Raw genomic sequence first — 18,088 nt, 5'->3', positions numbered from 1 at the left:
GCCTGGGGGCTCTGTTACAGACTCCTTGTGTTCTGCTGGACAGGAATAAAACCATACCACAGCAACCGTGCAGTCTTTTTTGTTTACCTTGACTTCCCACAACCCTACCACAGGGCTGCAGTGTCTGTAGGGCCTAGGGCAGAACCGCCAGTAGGGATTCAAACAGAATTCCTTGGGGAAGATGACTTCGCTTTTCTTTGCCCAAGGTACCAATTTAAAGACAAGCTGGGATATGACCTCAGATACTATCTAGAACATGGCCTTGAGACATTCTGCTACCCCTTGAGCCCTATGTGGAGTAGTCTCAGTAACACCTCCCTCTCCAGCTTCTTGGCACAGACTTCCACAGCAAGCGGCCAGTTGCCACGGTCCCAAGGGTCTTCTTTGAGTCCATGTGCTGGTGCCCGTGTCTTTGTGTCCTTAGCAAATCACGGAGGTTCTCCCACAATCCCCTGCCTCCTGAAGAGCCAACTCCTCCCATTGCTGGGGATGCCCCAAACCTCTTCCCTGGGAACCTCTGCTTGGGTCTCCTCCCTTCTGTGTTAGGGGCTCCTCCTTCCCACTGTCTACCCCTACTCCCCACCCCTCAGGGCCTGAGGACTTCAGTTTCATCTCCAGCCTCTCCTGCTGGGACTGAGGTAACTCACCCTGGCCTTCCCATCGCTCTCAAACTTGCTCCCATTTGCTGCCCAGCCCCCTGGACAGCAGGGGAGATCTCCCTAGGAAGAGCGGAAGGCTCTCGGGAGCTGCCAAACCCCAAACGAGTAGTGTCCTTACCTGTCACTTCTCCACTTAACCTACCAAGCGACTGAAAATAATCAGCTCACTGTCACTACCTCACTCCTAGGCTTCAAGTGACATCCCCACCCTGGCCGAGGCTTCCACGCAGGCCTCTGGTTTGTCTGCATACCACCACCAAGAACAGCTTCCAAAACCCCAAAGCAACCCCGGTAGAACCCTGTGCCCTGGTCAACATCAGCGTCCGCCACCAGCTCTAGCTCCTGCTACTAGACTGTCTCAAGCCCCGCTTGCTTCCTAGAAGCCAGGCCATCACGGCGAGCCTTTCCTGCTTGCTTGTTCCACTAACCGGTCCTTTAGAATCAATCAGCTGACTCAGCCTCCTGAGCACCCTGCTACCTGCAGGTTCTTCCATCCAGACCGCTAACCATAGTCCTGGCTTCTCCCACTAGGACCCCGGTTAGCTCTGTCACCTCCATGGAGGGACAGGCAGGTCACAAGATGAAGGCGGCACATGAGAAGTGACCCCAGTGTATGTCCACAGTGTGCACCCCACCTTTCAGTCCATGCACAGACAAGGACATTGTTTCCACTCGGTACACAAAGCTCCTGGGGATGGATGCTCAAGGCACTGAGGAAGGGTGGGGGAAGAAGGAAGCCCACTGTCACAGCGAGCCTCAAGGGACTGCCCCTTCCTATGTCTAGGGTGAGGCATGCAGGATCTAAAGAGCCCGGTGAAAGTAGGGCGGGGCAACTGTCCCACCCCCTGCGGCGTGGGGAGCGTTGTGAGGGCCCCGGGAAGACCAAGGATGACAGCAGGTTTCCGTCAAGGTGGAGCTCAAAAGACACATTCAAGGCTTGGTTCTGACACCCTTCTCAGGAAGAGGGAGTGGGTGGAGTCAGCATCTAGGATGGTATCCAAGTTGGTGGGCTTGGGAGCTAGAATGACCCAGAACCCCACCGTAAGAGAGACTTAGGCCAGGATTTAATCTGAAGGCTGCAGAACTGTGCTGAAGCATGGTGAAGCTCAGGATCAACCTCTTCACGGTGGCCTTGTGGCTTGAACGATAGGAATATGAATGACAGGAATTTGACTAGGGAAATCATCACAAGGAGCGGCTCCAGATACATCAGGGGCACAGGCTACTGTCAACAGTGAAGCTCCACAGAGAGTTGCAAGCCAAGGATGATGACCTAATTAGACAGCTTTCAGATGATCAACCCCGCTAAGTGTCACACAGGGGACAGATCAGGGTGGGAAAGGAGGGGGCTGAGTTGGAGGTAACCAGGCTAGGGAAGGCTCCACATGGGAGAAGGCTCAGGCCAAGCTGTAAGGAGAGGAATTCACCTCCACTACAAATCCCCCTCTTGAACTCTAGTGTGCCCATTCCTTAGCGTATTCAATAATTATCAAGCCTTCAAGTTCCAATGAGGAAACCAGGGGACTGGCCAGCTTATCCCCCTGGCTCCGAAGACAGACAGGCTCTGTGCCACTTAAGTGACATAGCCCTAGGATTAATTTCTGAGAGAGAAATGAACACACAAAAAACTTTCCAAACACTGTTTACTTCACTAAAATCTGGAGAGAGGCAGCACAAAGGTATGCCAACACCTGGGCCACCAAGCTAGGAGTGCACATTGACAACAGCAACATACAGGGCCAAGGTGCTGAGGGCCAGCAATCCTGTCACTACTGCCCGGGCGAGCAGTGCTGTCCAGCTGCCCAACGAGCAGAGATGGACGAAGGTCCTGCGGGGGGGAAAAATCACAATGAGGGAAGAGAAAACATACCTCCATTGGGACCCAGCATCAAACCCCACCCAGCTCACTCCATGACAAAGGCCTTGTAGACACTGAGGAACATCAGGAGGAGAACAGCAGGCCGGAAGGTGTGGTACAGGTCATAGCGTGTTATCATCCAGACCTGAGCCGATGCAATGATGTAGTGGACCTGCAGGAAGGAGGCAAGCGAATGGGAGGTTGAGGCCAAGTCTGGGGGAGACGTACAGTTCACCGCATAGAGGTGGGTGGGGACAGGGCTGCGTACCAGACTGATGTTGGAGTCGATGCTCATCTGGATGTATTTCCAGTCAAATTCAATGCCTCGGGCTCCCACCCAAAGAGGGATGCAGCTGAGGAAGGCAAAGGGAGGGAGTCTCCAGTACCCAGACCCTCTGGACACCCAGACTCTGATCCCCACCCTCCAGCACCCCTCTGGGACCTTTCCCAGAAGTCTGGGCTCCAGGTGGCTCCACACACCGGGACATAATGAGCTCAGCAGTGGCCCAGCCCAGGGCAGCAACCATGATCTTGTATTCCCCCTTGCCTGCATTCCGAGACATGACAAGGTTTAGGCCTATCAGGTCCGCCACATCCACACTGGCCTTCATGAATTCCTGTGGGTCAGGTAGAGACTTTTGAGTAGACACAGGGGCCAGGTGAACCCCCTCCTGCGCTCCCTGTCCCTCCCGGGGCCAACTCACCCCAATGAAGTCATAGATGCCACCTTCCCAGGTGGGGAAGAAAGTCGCTAAGAACAGCATCTGAGAACAGGAAGTGGAAAGGTCACCTGAAGGTGAGGGAGGTAAAACTACGTGGATAGTGTGGAAAGTGAGTGTGCAAGACGAGGGCGGGGCGCTGGGTTCTGGGGGTCATTCGGGCAAGATCATAGGAGTGGGGTAAACAGCAGTATCCGAGAAGTCTAGGAGTTCACAGGGGAATCTGAAGTCTAGAAATGCATGCGTAGCCTAAGCAACACCATGCGACACCCTGTGGGTGAAACATCGCTTAGCCAACACTTAATTTTACCAAAAGTGCTAAGAAAAAGTTGCATCAAGGACTCTCCCGGGTTTCCACCCTTTCTAAGGTATTCGGGCATAGTCCCTAAGCGTTGTCTCGAGGGTGGTCCCACGGAGGACGACAGCAGCAGAGCCGGGTCCCTGAGGTCTGGAATGCCTGGAGGCCAGACACGTGGAGTCCCGGAGTCCCTCACCTTGCATAGCTGCACAAAGAGGTAGGTGACCCCGGCCTGGACGCATTTCCAGAAGGCGTTGTACTCAGACCTGAAGAAGCAGGAGGTGAGGGGTCGGCCCGGGACCCGCACCCTCTCCGCCCAGCGCCCGCCCTGCACTCACAGGCCGCTGCACTTGTACGTGATGAAATAGGGAAAGTAGGCGAGGGCAAAGCAGTTCCCGAAGTGGAACAAGGTCATGACGCCGGCCGCCCGGTCCCGCCAGCGCGGGACTCCCCAGGCGGCTTCTCCTCGGGATAGGGGTCTCGGCCTCGCCGGCACCCGGGCCTGGCGCCCACCTGATTACCGTGGCCCGCGCGCGGCCTTATGGGAATTGTAGTCCGCCCTGGCACGTCGCGCGTCGTGACGTCAGAGAGCCCATCACCCGCCCCGGTGCAGGGCTTCCAGAGCCCGATGCTATAGAGACCTGGCATCCCGAAAGTTTCTGCCCTCCACGCCAGAGTTGCGTTTGCTCTCCCTAAGTGGCATCCTGCTCGGAACCAAGCGCCACCTTTCTCTCTCCCATCCGAGAACCTTGAACCCGGTCCCGAACGCCCGGCGATCGGCGCAGAAACAAGAGGGTGAAACTGTGCGCACTCTGGTTTTTATTTCATTGTTGACTCGGCGGCGCGCGATCTCTTTTGAAGCGGACCCGAGGGCAGGAACGTGAGGTGCGCGGGGAAGCAAGGAGGGGCCTCCCGGGTTACTTCTCTCGGCTAAACATGTAGCGGAGGAGGTCGACCACACGGTTACTGTAGCCATATTCGTTGTCGTACCTGGGGAGAGGAGGAGAGCTATAGGCGTGTGCGTGCGCGCGCGCGCGTGTGTGCGCGCGTGCCCTTCTAACAACCTCTCCCACTATCTTCGGGTATCTTTCCCCTTTACCAGCTAACGAGTTTAACGAAGTTGTCATTGAGGGCAATGCCAGCCTTAGCATCGAAGATGGATGAATGGGGATCGCCGATAAAGTCCGTGGACACCACCTAGGTGACAATTTCAAAGGTAAACGTAGCAGAGTAAGGATCTCCAGGAGCCCAGGCTTGGACTCTTAGACCACACTGTTATTCAGTCATCTAACATACTGGATATACTGGGTAGAGTTCCTCGGCGTAGGTGACAAGTCTCAGGGACTATCAGGAAGGGCACAGATTGTGGAGATGGTTCAGTGGATAAAAGTACTTGTCACATAGGCATGATCATCTGAGTTTGGACCTCCAAAGGCTGGGTAGGTGGTGAACACCTGTAATCCCAGCATTCCCCGGGGCAAGATGGCTAGGTAGATTAGCTGAAAATGGCAAGCTACTGTTACAGCTTGCTTCAGTAAGAAAGTGGCATGTCATGGAGGAATACATGTCAGTTTCATGCCTCCAGACATGTGTCACCACGGCTGGTGTACCTGTACACATGTCCCCATGCATCCTGCAGGTTTTGTTTCTGTGTTTTGAGACAGGGTCTCATTACGTAGCCCTGTCTGGTCTGGCACTCAGACGCTTGCCACCTCAGGTGTGCAGCACCATGCCCAGCTAGCCTGACCCCCCCCCCATCCCTCCAGGGCTTCCCCTAAGGTTTCTTTACTCCCTACCTGGTCCTCTGTGTAAGCAAGGATGCCAGCCAAAGGCCCCTTGGCTGCTTCTTTCACGGCCTCCTTGATAGCTGAGTAGGAGGCAGGCTGGGCCAGGCGGCAGGTCAGGTCCACGACAGATACATTTGGGGTTGGCACCCGGAATGCCATTCCCGTTAACTTCCTGGAGAAATTTCACAAAGGACGGGAGTCAGAGCCCAGAGCCCCCTGCTCGCATTTTCCCCTTGCCTTGGGGCCAGTGGGAGGCCCTCCTAGGGTGCGTCCCCACCCTGGTTGTCCCCACATACCCTTTGAGCTCTGGGATGACTTTGCCTACAGCACTGGCAGCCCCAGTGGAAGAAGGGATGATGTTCTGGTGAGCCCCACGTCCACCTCTCCAGTCCTTCTTTGATGGCCCGTCCACTGTCTTCTGAGTGGCCGTGTAGGAGTGCACAGTCGTCTTGGGGAAGAAGAGGACCAGGATGAAGCCTTTTTGCTCCTAAGCTGTCAATTCCTCTTTCTTCTAGGACTCGGAAGGTGGCCTAGGTATGGACACTAACAGGGCCACCACCACAGACCACAGGAAGGGCGCCTGTCCTTGTCAGAGAATTTCACAAGGTGCCTCTTCAGGTGGGCTTCCTTCCCTGGCCGCTGTCTCTGCTACCTCCATGCTTTAAGCATGGCTAGGGAAGAAGGGGTTGCTTTTCCCGCCGTCCTCCCTGCCCCAACTCACCATCAGCCCTTCCACGATCCCAAAGCGTTCGTGAATAACCTTTGCCAGGGGGGCCAGGCAGTTGGTGGTACAGGATGCGTTGCTGAAATGACCGTGGTGGACCAGCTGAGTGGCAGGGTCACCCCTCTACCCTTACTCTTACTTAACCAGGGTCTGGTTTTGCGAGACGTGAGGGTGGGGGCTGGAGGGCTCACGGGGAATGGGGATGCTGTAAGATGAAGGAGCCGTTGGAAGGACCCCTGGGGAATGCTGCCTAGGCGTGCCGAACATTGCTAGTAGTTTCTTCGTGAGATTAACACGAGGACTGGAGACTTAGGGACTGGTAAGTGGGAACAGGGTGACGTAAAAGACACCAGAGATCTAGTAGGATTGGGGTGGGGAGGAGTGAGCGCTTCTGTGCCACAGCCTGGCATGTCTGCTGGTAGCGCCCACACGCTCGAGGACGGCCATCATCCCAGGTACCTGACGATGGTCATAGAGCCAGGGTTGTATTCCTTCTCGTTCACACCCATGACCAACATGGGCGCATCAGGGGAGGGCGCAGAGACTACTACACGCTGGGCACCAGCTGAGATGTGTGCCTAGTGATAGAGTACAAGGGTTAGGACCCCGGGTACCACTGCCCTCTCCCCAGGCAGCCCTGGACTCTCTCCCCCACTTACCGAAGCCGCCTCCGTGGACAGGTACACACCTGTAGATTCCACCACATAGGGACTCCCTACAGAACTCCAGGGGATGTCTTTGGGATCTTTACTGTGGAGTGGTGGGAAGGCCGTGTCAGTCTTCCTTGCTTGGGTGTCAGGCAAGCCAGAGGCCTTGGAGCCTCGACCTGCTAACACCCACTCCCTAACTCCATATATACCTACTTGATCCACATGGGGGCCGTCTCGCAGGCCCACGCTAACCCCTCTCCCTTCCTCTTTCCTTTTATTCTTTTGTTTCGTTTGTTTGTTTTGAGACAGGGTTTCTCTGTGTAGCCTGGGCTGTCCTGGAACTCCCTCTGTAGACCAGGCTGGCCTCATATATCCACATGCCTCTGCCTCCCAAGTGCTGGGATTAGAGACATCTACCACCACTGCCTGGCTGTATTAAAACACTTTAAAATAACTTATTTTAAGTCGTGTGTGTCTGTGTCAGAGAGAGAGAGAGTTGTGGATCCCGTGGAGCTGTAGTTACAGGAGGCTGTAAGCCACTTAACGGGAGTGCTGGGAATCGAACTTGGGTAATTTGTGGTCCTTACTGCTGAGCTATCTCTCCAGCACCAGGATGCATATTTGATTTTTTTGTGGTCCTGAGGATTGAAGCCAGGGCTTTATACATAGAGTATTCTACTACCGAGCTACATCCCTAGACTCACTTTCTTCTTAGTCACTCTACACACGTGCACTAAACTGCTACAAGCCTTCAGTCTTCGTGTGGGAACGATGTTCACCACAGTGCCACCACTGTGATGGTTGTGCAAAAAAGCCAGTATCAGGACAGTGGTGACGGCAGGCTGGGAGCATAGGCTGTCCAGTCCTGGCTTCTGTCCCCGTTAGCTACCACGTGGGAATGGACGAATGCACACGCTTCCTCGCCCTTCTGGCCCGTGGCTCTTCTCCCTCTGCTCCATTGGCCCACACCATTCATCATCTGGCCCAGGTGTCTTTTATGTGGTGTACCCACCGCTTTCTGGCTCTCAAGTTGGGAGTATTTTGGCAATTCCTGAAACAACACTTGAGTTGGCCGGCACAGCCCCTCCTGCCTACAGGTCTGTTGTGAGGATTCATCCGTGCAGCTGCATTGATGGGGGAAGGCAGTCGTATTGTGTATTGTATTGGCAAGGTGTCATGTGCTGTTTGGGCTCACTGAGAAGCTGGCTCAAGACCCAAGCATGGTTATGTCAAGTGTTTTTCAAGACCCCTGTCCAAGGATGGACCTGCCCCTCTTACCTCTGTGACAGAGAAAGGTGAGAACTGTAAAATAGTTCAGGGGTAAGAACATAGCCCCTGAGAATGGAGGTTACTGTTGTTTACTCCATGGTACCCAAGTGCTGGCGGTGGGTGAGCCTGTAAGCTCAGCCAAGAGAAAGCTCAGTTAGGAACCCGTGCTGAAACCTCAGCTTCCCGAGTCAGCCTCTGCTGGAGTTGTAAGCCCTTGACTGAATGATGTCTCCTCATGCTCTGTTGCTGTTTTTCTCTTACTTAGAAGCTTCACCAGCTCTGCCTGGAAACCGACTCTTACTGGGTAAGAGTTGATGTCCACCAGATGTTTTGAGCACCTGATTTGACATTGTTCTCTATCCATCCATCCATCCATCCATCCATCCATCCATCCATCCATCCCTTAATGTTTATTTTTTTCATTTTGGCTTGGCATTTTTCACTTATTCAAAATCACAGGTCATTCTCCAGCAGGATGGGAGTGGGGATGCTGTGTGTCGAGGCTGAGGGAGGGAGAGCACCTCAGGAGGCAGCTCAGGTGATGCCCAGACAGATGCAGAACTTGGGGTGACTGGCAAGCTTCCCTACTGGAAAGGCTCTTAGGGTCATGATTTCAAACTCGGGGCCAGCAGCTTCTATTTTCCCTGAAACCCCAGAGCCTACCTTCCTCAGCCCCCTCCAAACTCCATTATACCCCATTTTAAGTGAGTTAAAAGGGAAGCTGAGAGCATCCTGCCTGGGAAGGAGCCAGAAGACCTTGCTTGGGACTGGGGTTGTTTCTTGGGCTTTGCAAGTAACAATGTCATTGTTTTTCCTTGAGACAGAATTTTATTATATAACCCTAGGCTAACTTAGAACCTGTAATCCTCCTGTCTCAGTCTCCCCAGTGCTGAAATTTTAAGTGTATACACCACCCCTGGCATGTTACTGCCTTCTATATAGATTCTTTCTCTATCTGCAAATAGTGGAACTTCCCATCAGCAGAAGCTATGTGAGGTGGACGCTAGGAAGTTGGCCTTGCTTGGGTGGTACCCTGCACGCCTAGGGTCCCAGTGTGGCAGAGAGGCACTGCAGGGTGGGATTCATAGTTTGTGGGGGTACATGGGGGGAGTTTGGACTTATTTTGGGGTTCTGAGGAGCAATGGCGGTGTTAGGTGGAGGAGTACCCTGGCTTGGTGGAGATTCAAAAGGCTTCAGGGGATCCTGGGTAGGAGCTGGCTCAATTGCCAAAGAGAGGGAGGTGGCCAACAGCTCAGCTGGAGGAGATGAGGCACAGTGAACCCGCATAGCCAAGAAAACACATGCAGATACCAAGCACTAAAACATCACCAGCTGTTCTTAACTGTTGTAGGAGCCAGAGGCCTTCCTGGGATGCTCTCTAAACAATAGCTAGAGGCATGCTTATATAGTTCAGCTGTAACATGTGATGACAACTTCCCATCCTCAGGGAATCACAGACATTCCGTCCTTACCACTGGTACACTTTGATCTCGAGGTTATCCACAACTAGTCGTCCATCCTTATGTTCCACACTTCCTTTGTATTTCCCATGCGTGGAGTCATATTTGAACATGTATGCCTGCAGTAGACAGAGTAGGGTCCTCAACTTAGGTGGCAGAGCAAGCAACCCCAGACAAGTCCCCACCCTGGGGAAGATTCTGCAGACACTTCCATACAGCTCTTGGAACCCTCTCCCCAACCCAGGTGTCACTCTTGCTGATCCCCTCTCCCCCTGCTACTTACCATGTATTCTGGGTTAATGAATGGATCGTTCACCGCCACTACCTTAATGCCCTTCTCCATGCAGACTCGCAACACCAGGCGGCCAATGCGTCCAAATCTGTCCAAGCAGGAACAGGGTGTCAGGAATGCCATGGTGTCACATGTCCCACAAAAGTTCATGTTGAACTTTGAGTCACTGGGTGCATTGAAGGATGGAAACTTGGGGCTGGCGAGGTGGCTCAATGGGTTACTTACTCCAAACCTCACATCAGTTCCATCCCTGCGACCCACATGGCAAACGAAAGAGACCCGACTCCTGCACATGGTCCTCTGACCTATGAGTGTGTACATCGCGCACACACGCGTGCGCACACACACACAGAGATCATTTCTAACCCTCTTGTGGTATTAGCAGTTGTGACTTAGAAAATTAAGTTGAAATGAAATTAGGAGGGTGGGGCCCCGTGAAGACCACGGTTGCTTTATGAGGAGAGAGACCCGGAAGCTGGCTCCGACTCTGCTGGCCATGCCTTTAGTGCACAGCCTTGGGATGCTGCAGAGTCCCCACCAGATCCATCACTTCCATGATGGTCTCTCCCTCAGTCCAGACAGTGAGAAACCTCTTTTCTTTTAAATGAGCCAGTATTGGGTGTTTAGTGACAGCCACTGAATACAGGCTGACAGCACCAGGCTTACTCAAGGGGTCTCTGTGGGTGTGGGAAGCAACTGCTTCTGTATACTGCTATGTGCCAGCTCTTGCCCAGCTGAGATTGCTCGACTCTTAATCAGTACTTCATTTCCCAACCCCCTCATTCATTTTCTTCCCTTCTCTTCTCCCTCCCTCTGCTTCCCTCCTCTTCCTCTCTCCATCCATCCATCCATCTGGTTTTTTTTTTTTTTTTTTTTTTTTTTTTTTTTTTTTTTGAGACAGGCTATCTCTGCATTGCCTTGGAGCCTGTCTTGGAACTTGCTCTGTAGACCAGGCTGGCCTCGAACTCACAGATCTCTGACTGCCTCTGCCTCTGCCTCTGCTGGGTTCAAAAGTGTATGCTACCACTCCCAGCCTCCAGCTCCTTTTTGTATTGTCTTGTTCTGTATTTTTGAGACAGGATCTCACTCTGTAGTCCAGACTAGCCTGAAACTATACAAAGCACAGGTTGACCTTGAATTTTAGGAGTCCTGTTTCAGCTTCTCTAGTTGCCAGTGTTATGGGTACACCACCTAGCCTGCCTCATGTCCCCTGTTCTTACTCCTATAGCTGGGTGGACCTAGGGAAACGTCACACCTCTCTGTGTTAAATGAGATCTATACTTCTTACCATGGTGCTTTGGGTCTTAAAGGACGCTGTGGCTCCCCCACCCCCACCCCCAGTTTGTTCTTACAGCTGTCCAGATACTCTTAACTGTCCTTGAATATACAAAGCATGTTCCTTCCATGCCAGATCCCTTGCTTGCTCCACTACCTTGAAGATTTTCCCCAGTGGAGAGATGGCCGGCTGCCTTTTGTCACTCAGCCTCATTCCCGTGTCTCTTCCCAGAAGCCTCTAGAGCCCAGCCAGTGCTGCCCTCCCGGGCCTTAGTGAGATCTCCCGGGCAGCCTTGAACTACCTGGGCCTGTATCTGAATGTTGTTTCCTAGAAGGGAGTTTGCTGAGGGCCCTTGCTGGCCCAGTGAGAAGTGCTTCCAGCCCATAGTAAGCTGAGGAGGCCACAGCGTCAGCCTGTGGGGTTGGCTGGCTCCAGCATCACCTCAGGCCTGAGGTTCACTCACCCATTGATGCCCACTGTTAGCTCTTTCATTGGCTTTTTGGGTGGTGGAGGGATAGGAGGCGGAGTTGGAGCCCTCTCTTCTACTCTGACTGGAGGAGGCGATGGTGGTGGCGAAGGAAGCTTGGGTGGTGGGTCTTCAACTTTGGGCTCAGGTGGTGGCGGTGGTGGTGGTGGCGGCGGTGGTCTGATCACTGTGGGGAACAGAGAGTCCGGAAGTGGGGTAGTGAGCTGGGTCACTCCACAGGAGAAAAGGGGATGTTGAGATGGCTCGGTGGGTAAAGGTGATTGCCCCTAAGGCTCACGGCCAGAGTTCGACTCCTGGAACCCATATGGTAGAAGAGAACCACAGATTGTCCTCTTTCCTCCACACACATACAAAGCTGTGAGTGCCTTCCATGTAGGGGCATGCGCTAATACACAAATGTTAATTTCTCCTTTCTTTTCTTTCTTATTTTTTTTTTTTAATTTTTTTGGAAAGAGGTGTTTATCACACAGAACCAGTTTGGCTTGGAGCCTCTGGTGGCCAACTACATGGCCTAAAATCCACTGAGCCACAGAATGAGCCAGACCACTGCATGTGCCGGGTAGCTGGGTGCTGTGGCACACGCGTGCCTCCGTCTCCCCAAATAAAATGTAAAAGCTTCTAAAGCAAAAGAAGGCAGATTTATTCATGTAGAGTTCCAGGTGGGAATTTGTGCTCACTCACGGCCATTCAGAGGACAGTGTTGCCTCTCCTCCCTGCCCCGACGCACACACCCACACCCGTTCTGCAGAGGGGGATGGAGCTGGCGGCCACAGAGCGAGCCCCTGCTGTTAAACTGTCTGCTGCTGTGTCCTGAAGCCATGGTCCCATACACACCCGCCCACTTGTGGGAGTGAACTGAGCACCTGAACAGAACACATGTGCACATGCCCTCTGGCTGGATTTGCCCAGCATCTGGCAGCACGATTCTACAGAGACCTGAGGTCCTCAGAGAGCACGGATTTGCCCAGCATCTGGCAGCACGATTCTACAGAGACCTGAGGTCCTCAGAGAGCCCGGATTTGCCCAGCATCTGGCAGCACGATTCTACAGAGACCTGAGGTCCTCAGAGAGCCCCAGCTGCACCTTGCCTCAGTTGGGAGACTGGGAAGTGGCTTGCCTTCTCTTGACCTCTGCTGGCCTCCAGAGAATGGGGACAGTGAACACCCAGGTCTCACCCGGTGGCTGTGAGGATCTGAACTCATGCCTCCTCCAACCTGGAGGGCAGCAAGAACCCTTGCTCTCAGCAGCCCAGGGCGGACTAAGCCCGTCAGCCCCCTCGTCCCTGGCCTCCGGTGACATCAGTGAAATGAGGGAACACAGCCACCTCGCCCCTCCAGGACACTTAGCAGTCAGCATTGTGGAGGAGGAAGGGTCTCCAAGACTCTGGGTATCCTGTATGAGGGTGTATTGACTCCCAGACCTCTTCCCAGGGACACCCCGGAAGGCTCTCCTTACCAGGACATGACTGCCTCAGTAGTTGGACAACAGTGACATTGGTGAAGACGACGTCACGATTCGACATGGCCTAAGGTCTCATGGCCTTGCTGCCTTGGGTCCCTCCAAGATGGTACTGAGGTGTGACGTCCCCCAGGGGCTGGTTAGTGCCTCCAGAGCCTCTGGTGATGTCACATTGCCCAGTGACATCACAGAGGGAGTGTGTGCAGGCTAGTGTGTGCTCTGGCCTCTAGAGTGGAACCTGCTGGATTCACACAGGTGTTCGTGGCTGCCGTCCCTTTCCCTTCCTCCCCTGGTCCACCTGATCCATGTTGGCCTGGGTCTCTGATGGGTTTCCCCAGCTCTCCCTGTGTCTAGAAAGGCCTAGGAAGTCCTGTCAAGTCTCTTTCCTGCCCGGTTCCTCTCAGGCACCTTCTTGTAACTGATGGAAGAGGAGGTAGACACACTGCATACAAAAGCCTGAGATGGGGAGGACAGTGCCACATCAGTGTCCTCTGGACACACAGGTGCCACACTCCTATCTCAGCAGCTGCTGCTGCCTGTGCCAGACCAAGGCTCTGCTGGACAATGCAGGAGCCCCCACCTCTGACTGAGGGGCCACTGAGAGTTGACGACTTCGGGGGAAGAGGAATCAGTCTTTAAGGGTGTGGACCCAGCTCCAGGGGATGGCCCCAGACCCCTCTGTGAACATTACAAATGGGAATCAGTGTTTTGATACAAAATAAAACAAAAAGACCAAAAGCCCAAGCTGGCATTGGTGGTGCATACCTAAACCCAACCAAAGCCAACCAAACCAACAAAAACCCCCAAACATTAACAAAAACCCAGGAATTTGGGAGGGAATTAGTGTTAGGGAGGAGTCATGGGAAGGAGGTGGGGTAGAAAATGATCTAAATACATTGCCTATATGGACTCAAAGTTTTAATAAAAATATTTTAAAAGCCAGATGTGGTGGACTGGAACTGTAAGCCCAGGATCTAATGGGTCATGTAACTCGGAGTACACACACTGCAGAGACAGCAGACCTGCATCAACATGGTAGGGAGAGAGATGACTCCTCATATTTGTCCTCTGACTTCCACAGTGTTCTGATTGTGCTGGTACACACACACACCACACACATACACACACACACCACACATACACCACACACATACACACACATACCCCACACACCACACACATACACACACATCACACACACACCACACACACATACACACCCCCCCACACCACACACATACACACACACACATCACACACACACACCACACACACATACACCCCCCCCACGCACACACCACACACATACACACACACACCACACACACACACACACACATACCCCACACACCCCCCCCACACACCCCCCCACACACACCACACACACACCACACACACACACCACACACACACACACACACATCACACACACACACCACACACACATACACACCCCCCCACACACACCACACACATACACACACACACCACACACACACCACACACATCACACGCACACCACACACACACATATACCACGCACACACACCACACACACACATCACACGCACACACACCACACACACACGTCACACACACCACACGCACACACACCACACACACACACATCACATGCACACACAATTTTAAAATTTAAAAGATGAAAATAGAAAAGATAAACATTAAAAGATAAAAAAATAAAACTATTACAGAATCTGTGGTAAATTAAAGTTTTCTATGTAGAAAATGATACTTTGAGAAAGATGTTATCGCCTTGTATGTAAGAAAATTATTAAAGGTTATATTTAAACATTATTTTAAGAGGTTAATTAAATGTAAGGAACTGGACCGTAGCCCAATGGTAGAGCTCTGCCCAGCAGACAAGAGAACCTGAATTTAATCAACGCTTCCCTAAGTAAGCCCACATGTATTTAAAAAATGTATCAGCTGTCTCAATCCTGCTTGGCTTCGAGACCTACACCGTCGGTGCGGACTTACATGTCTCCTATGTGGCTGTGGTAGAACGTTACATTTGGAATCGAAGGGAAAGGTTGGTAAACCGAGACAGGCTTGTGAGAAAACTCACCTGCAAAAATCACTGGCTGTGTGAACCTGCCAAACTGAGATGAGCTCCCTGCGCCCTCTGTAGACGGAGGGGTAACCTCTCAACGGCTAATATGACACCTGTGCGTGTGATGCTGCACAGCCACACCCTCTCAACCCCCAGACACTGAATACAGAAAATGCATCTTAAGAGATGAGGGGACTCAGCAGTTAAGGGCGCTCACGACTCTTGCAGAAGACCCAAGTTCAGTTCCCAGCACCTCATAACCATCTGTAACTCCATTTCCAGGGGATCTGACGCCCTCTTCTGGCCTCTGAAGGCACCAAATGCACAGGGTGCCCATACATCTAGGTAAACACACACACACAAAGATAAAACTCAAATTAGACGGGAGAGATGGTTCAATGATTAAGAGCATGTGCTACTCATAGTGATCTGAGTTCTAGTCCCAGAACCCACATCAGGTGTCTCACAACCTATAAATCCAGCTGCAGTGGATCTGCCTCCTCCGGCTTGCAGCTGTGGACAACTGCAACACACACACACACACACACGCACGCACGCACGCACGCACACGAGCGGGTGAGACATAAAAATCTGTTGTAGAGCTCTTGCCTAAAATGATCCGAAAGGATGAAAATACAGCCTAACTCTCTAATGACCACTAAAAGTTAGAAATTTTAAAAATATCCACCAGCATGTATTTAAAAATCACCCTAGCTACATGCAGAGCTCAGGAAAAAGAAAACACATGAAACAGCTTGGTCCCGATGACTGGTTTCTGGAAATTATTATTATTATTCATAACCACCTAGTTTCTGAGGAATGTTGTTATCCACAACAGTCTGGGAATTGTTATGGGTCATCCTGTCTACAAAGAAAATTAATAACTAAAAGAGAAGGGACTCACGGCAAGAAGGGAAAACTAGAAAGAACAAGTGCCTCTGCCAATAGATGTAGATAACTCCCTGACTGGAGAGCACATTCTCCCTGCCCCCCATTATCTTAAGGACAAGGCCACTGAGCCCGCTGGTCCTAGAGAAAGAAACCCCCCCTAAACTTGCAGGTGCACTAAACAATCCTGCCTTGTAAAAACTGTACTCTATGAAATCTCTGTAACCTAGGAAACCTTATTAACCAAGTTTTGAACTGTCTCACGACCTTGCTTACCTTGCTTTTAGGCCTAGTGAAAATAACAGGCAAGCTTTGAAACTGGCCTTGTTCACCAGTAAATCCTATAAAAGCTGTCTCAATTCTGCCCTCGGGGTCCTCAGTCCTCTACCTCTGCGTGGCGTATGACTGTGGACCCCAGTGCACTTGGAATAAGAACTCCTCATGCTATTTGCATCGAGACCGCTTCTCGTGAGTGACTTGGGGTGTCGCCTGTCCTGAGTGGGAGCGTGAAGGTCCACGCTCTGCAGGTCTTTCAGACCAAGGTACTAGGTTTGGTCTCTGACCCCACAGACACAGAAATTATATTTACATTATACTGTAGCCTATTACATACATAAAAGATTTATGGTTAAAATTTCCAAACATCTGGATTTTTTTTTTCTTGCCAACCATGCTGGAGGTTGAATCCAGGTCCCCTCACATACGATAACCTTGTGTCTGCCATGGAGCCACACCCCAGTCTACACACACCTTAAATTAGACAAATGCACGACATGCCAGACACATGCTTTCAATACCAGCACCCAAGAGACAGAGGTAGGCAGATCTCTCCAGGATTGAGGCCAGCCTGGTCTATGTAATAGGTTTCAGGACAGTCTGGGATCTATAATGAGACCCTGACTAAAACAAAACAAAAACAAAAACAACAAAGCAAGCAGTACCCAAGGTGGGTGAAGTGGCACATGCTTAAAATGTCAGCCCTCGGGAGGTTGAGTCGGAGTAACACTGTGAGGTTTGGGTTGGCCTGGACCACATAAGATTCTGTTTCAGCACCAACCAAACAGCCAAACCACTCAACCAACCGAGCCTATCCAGGGAACCCAAGAAAGTCTAATGTGTCTATATTCTAGTGATGGATTGTAGCCTCCTTCCTGGGCCTCTCTGGGGAACCCAGGAAAGTCCAGTGTGTGTGAGTGTGTGAGAATGGGTGTATGAATGTGTATGTGTGCTCGAGCGTGCCCTCGGACACGAGCACAGCCTGTTTGGTCCTTCCACCTTGTGGGTCCTGGGCCTGCTCCTCCAGGACACTTAGCAGTCAGCATTGTGGAGGAGGAAGGGTCTCCAAGACTCTGGGTATCCTGTATGAGGGTGTATTGACTCCCAGACCTCTTCCCAGGGACACCCCGGAAGGCTCTCCTCACCAGGACATGACTGCCTCAGTAGTTGGACAACAGTGACATTGGTGAGGACGACGTCACGATTCGACATGGCCTAAGGTCTCATGGCCTTGCTGCCTTGGGTCCCTCCAAGATGGTACTGAGGTGTGACGTCCCCCAGGGGCTGGTTAGTGCCTCCAGAGCCTCTGGTGATGTCACATTGCCCAGTGACATCACAGAGGGAGTGTGTGCAGGCTGGGGACCTTAGCCCACCGGAAGCCTTTGGGCATCCCACACAGTGTTTCGAGGCCACCCTTTGGCCTCTAGAATGGAACTTGCCTGATTCACACAGATGTTCATGGTTGCTGCTTCCCTCCCTCCCTCCCCTGCTCTTCCTGATCCATGCTGGCCTGGATCTCTGAGGAGTTTCCCTAGTTCTCCTGGTGTCTGGAAAGGCCTAGAAAGCCCCTTCCAAGTCTCCCCTTGGCTTCCTGGGTTCCCAGGGGCCTAGTAGTGGCTCTTCTCACCCAGGCGGAAGAGAGGTAGGAGATATTGGATGATCCAGAGGTCTGGGACGACAGCAATGAAGCAGTGTCCCCTCGTCATGACAGGATCACTGCCCTCCTGAATCACAGGAGGCACAGTGGCCTGCTCAATATCGAGACAGTCAACATTCTCATGGATGGGGGAGGGGCTCACCAACCCCAGCCCCTAGCTCAGGAGCAAAGACAGGGAAAGGAGGTGTCAGTTTTTCTTAGGAGTGTAGATCAAACCCTGCTGCGGGTCCCCACACCCATGAATCTATTGGCATTACAC

General features: G+C 52.3%; 2 protein-coding genes across 2 annotated transcripts; both read right to left on the bottom strand.

The window, feature by feature from the left end:
• Positions 1–2,285: 2,285 nt before the first annotated feature.
• Tmem147 (transmembrane protein 147) lies at positions 2,286–4,088 on the bottom strand. Its single transcript, XM_051207213.1, has 7 exons — positions 3,873–4,088; positions 3,731–3,800; positions 3,222–3,281; positions 2,998–3,134; positions 2,786–2,870; positions 2,568–2,689; positions 2,286–2,487 (listed from the first exon to the last, which is right to left on the bottom strand). The coding sequence occupies exons 1-7, from the start codon at positions 3,947–3,949 to the stop codon at positions 2,364–2,366; spliced, it is 675 nt and encodes a 224-aa protein (XP_051063170.1). The 5' UTR covers positions 3,950–4,088; the 3' UTR covers positions 2,286–2,363.
• A 248-nt stretch (positions 4,089–4,336) lies between these two features.
• Positions 4,337–17,457, bottom strand: Gapdhs (glyceraldehyde-3-phosphate dehydrogenase, spermatogenic). The gene is made up of 11 exons (XM_051207678.1): positions 17,210–17,457; positions 11,456–11,690; positions 9,708–9,804; positions 9,437–9,543; positions 6,705–6,795; positions 6,505–6,623; positions 6,043–6,124; positions 5,618–5,769; positions 5,331–5,493; positions 4,634–4,731; positions 4,337–4,524 (listed from the first exon to the last, which is right to left on the bottom strand). The coding sequence occupies exons 1-11, from the start codon at positions 17,382–17,384 to the stop codon at positions 4,452–4,454; spliced, it is 1,392 nt and encodes a 463-aa protein (XP_051063635.1). The 5' UTR covers positions 17,385–17,457; the 3' UTR covers positions 4,337–4,451.
• Between the last annotated feature and the right edge of the window lie 631 nt (positions 17,458–18,088).

The sequence above is a fragment of the Phodopus roborovskii genome, unplaced genomic scaffold, assembly GCF_943737965.1.
Source record: "Phodopus roborovskii unplaced genomic scaffold, PHOROB, whole genome shotgun sequence".
Taxonomy (NCBI): domain Eukaryota; kingdom Metazoa; phylum Chordata; class Mammalia; order Rodentia; family Cricetidae; genus Phodopus; species Phodopus roborovskii.
Note: the sequence above shows the minus strand (reverse complement) of the source record. Positions and strands in the feature narration are given on the sequence as shown.

Excerpts from the sequence above, each read along its gene's own strand:
- Gapdhs (XM_051207678.1), bottom strand. The coding sequence starts at position 17,384 with ATGTCGAATCGTGACGTCGTCCTCACCAATGTCACTGTTGTCCAACTA. Across the intron at positions 6,624-6,704 it reads TGTCCACGGAGGCGGCTTCG|GCACACATCTCAGCTGGTGC; the intron begins GTAAGTGGGGGA and ends CTCTATCACTAG. Across the intron at positions 4,732-5,330 it reads TTGCTTACACAGAGGACCAG|GTGGTGTCCACGGACTTTAT; the intron begins GTAGGGAGTAAA and ends ATTGTCACCTAG.
- Tmem147 (XM_051207213.1), bottom strand. The coding sequence starts at position 3,949 with ATGACCTTGTTCCACTTCGGGAACTGCTTTGCCCTCGCCTACTTTCCC. Across the intron at positions 3,282-3,730 it reads TCTTTGTGCAGCTATGCAAG|ATGCTGTTCTTAGCGACTTT; the intron begins GTGAGGGACTCC and ends TCCTGTTCTCAG. Across the intron at positions 2,690-2,785 it reads TCGACTCCAACATCAGTCTG|GTCCACTACATCATTGCATC; the intron begins GTACGCAGCCCT and ends TCCTTCCTGCAG.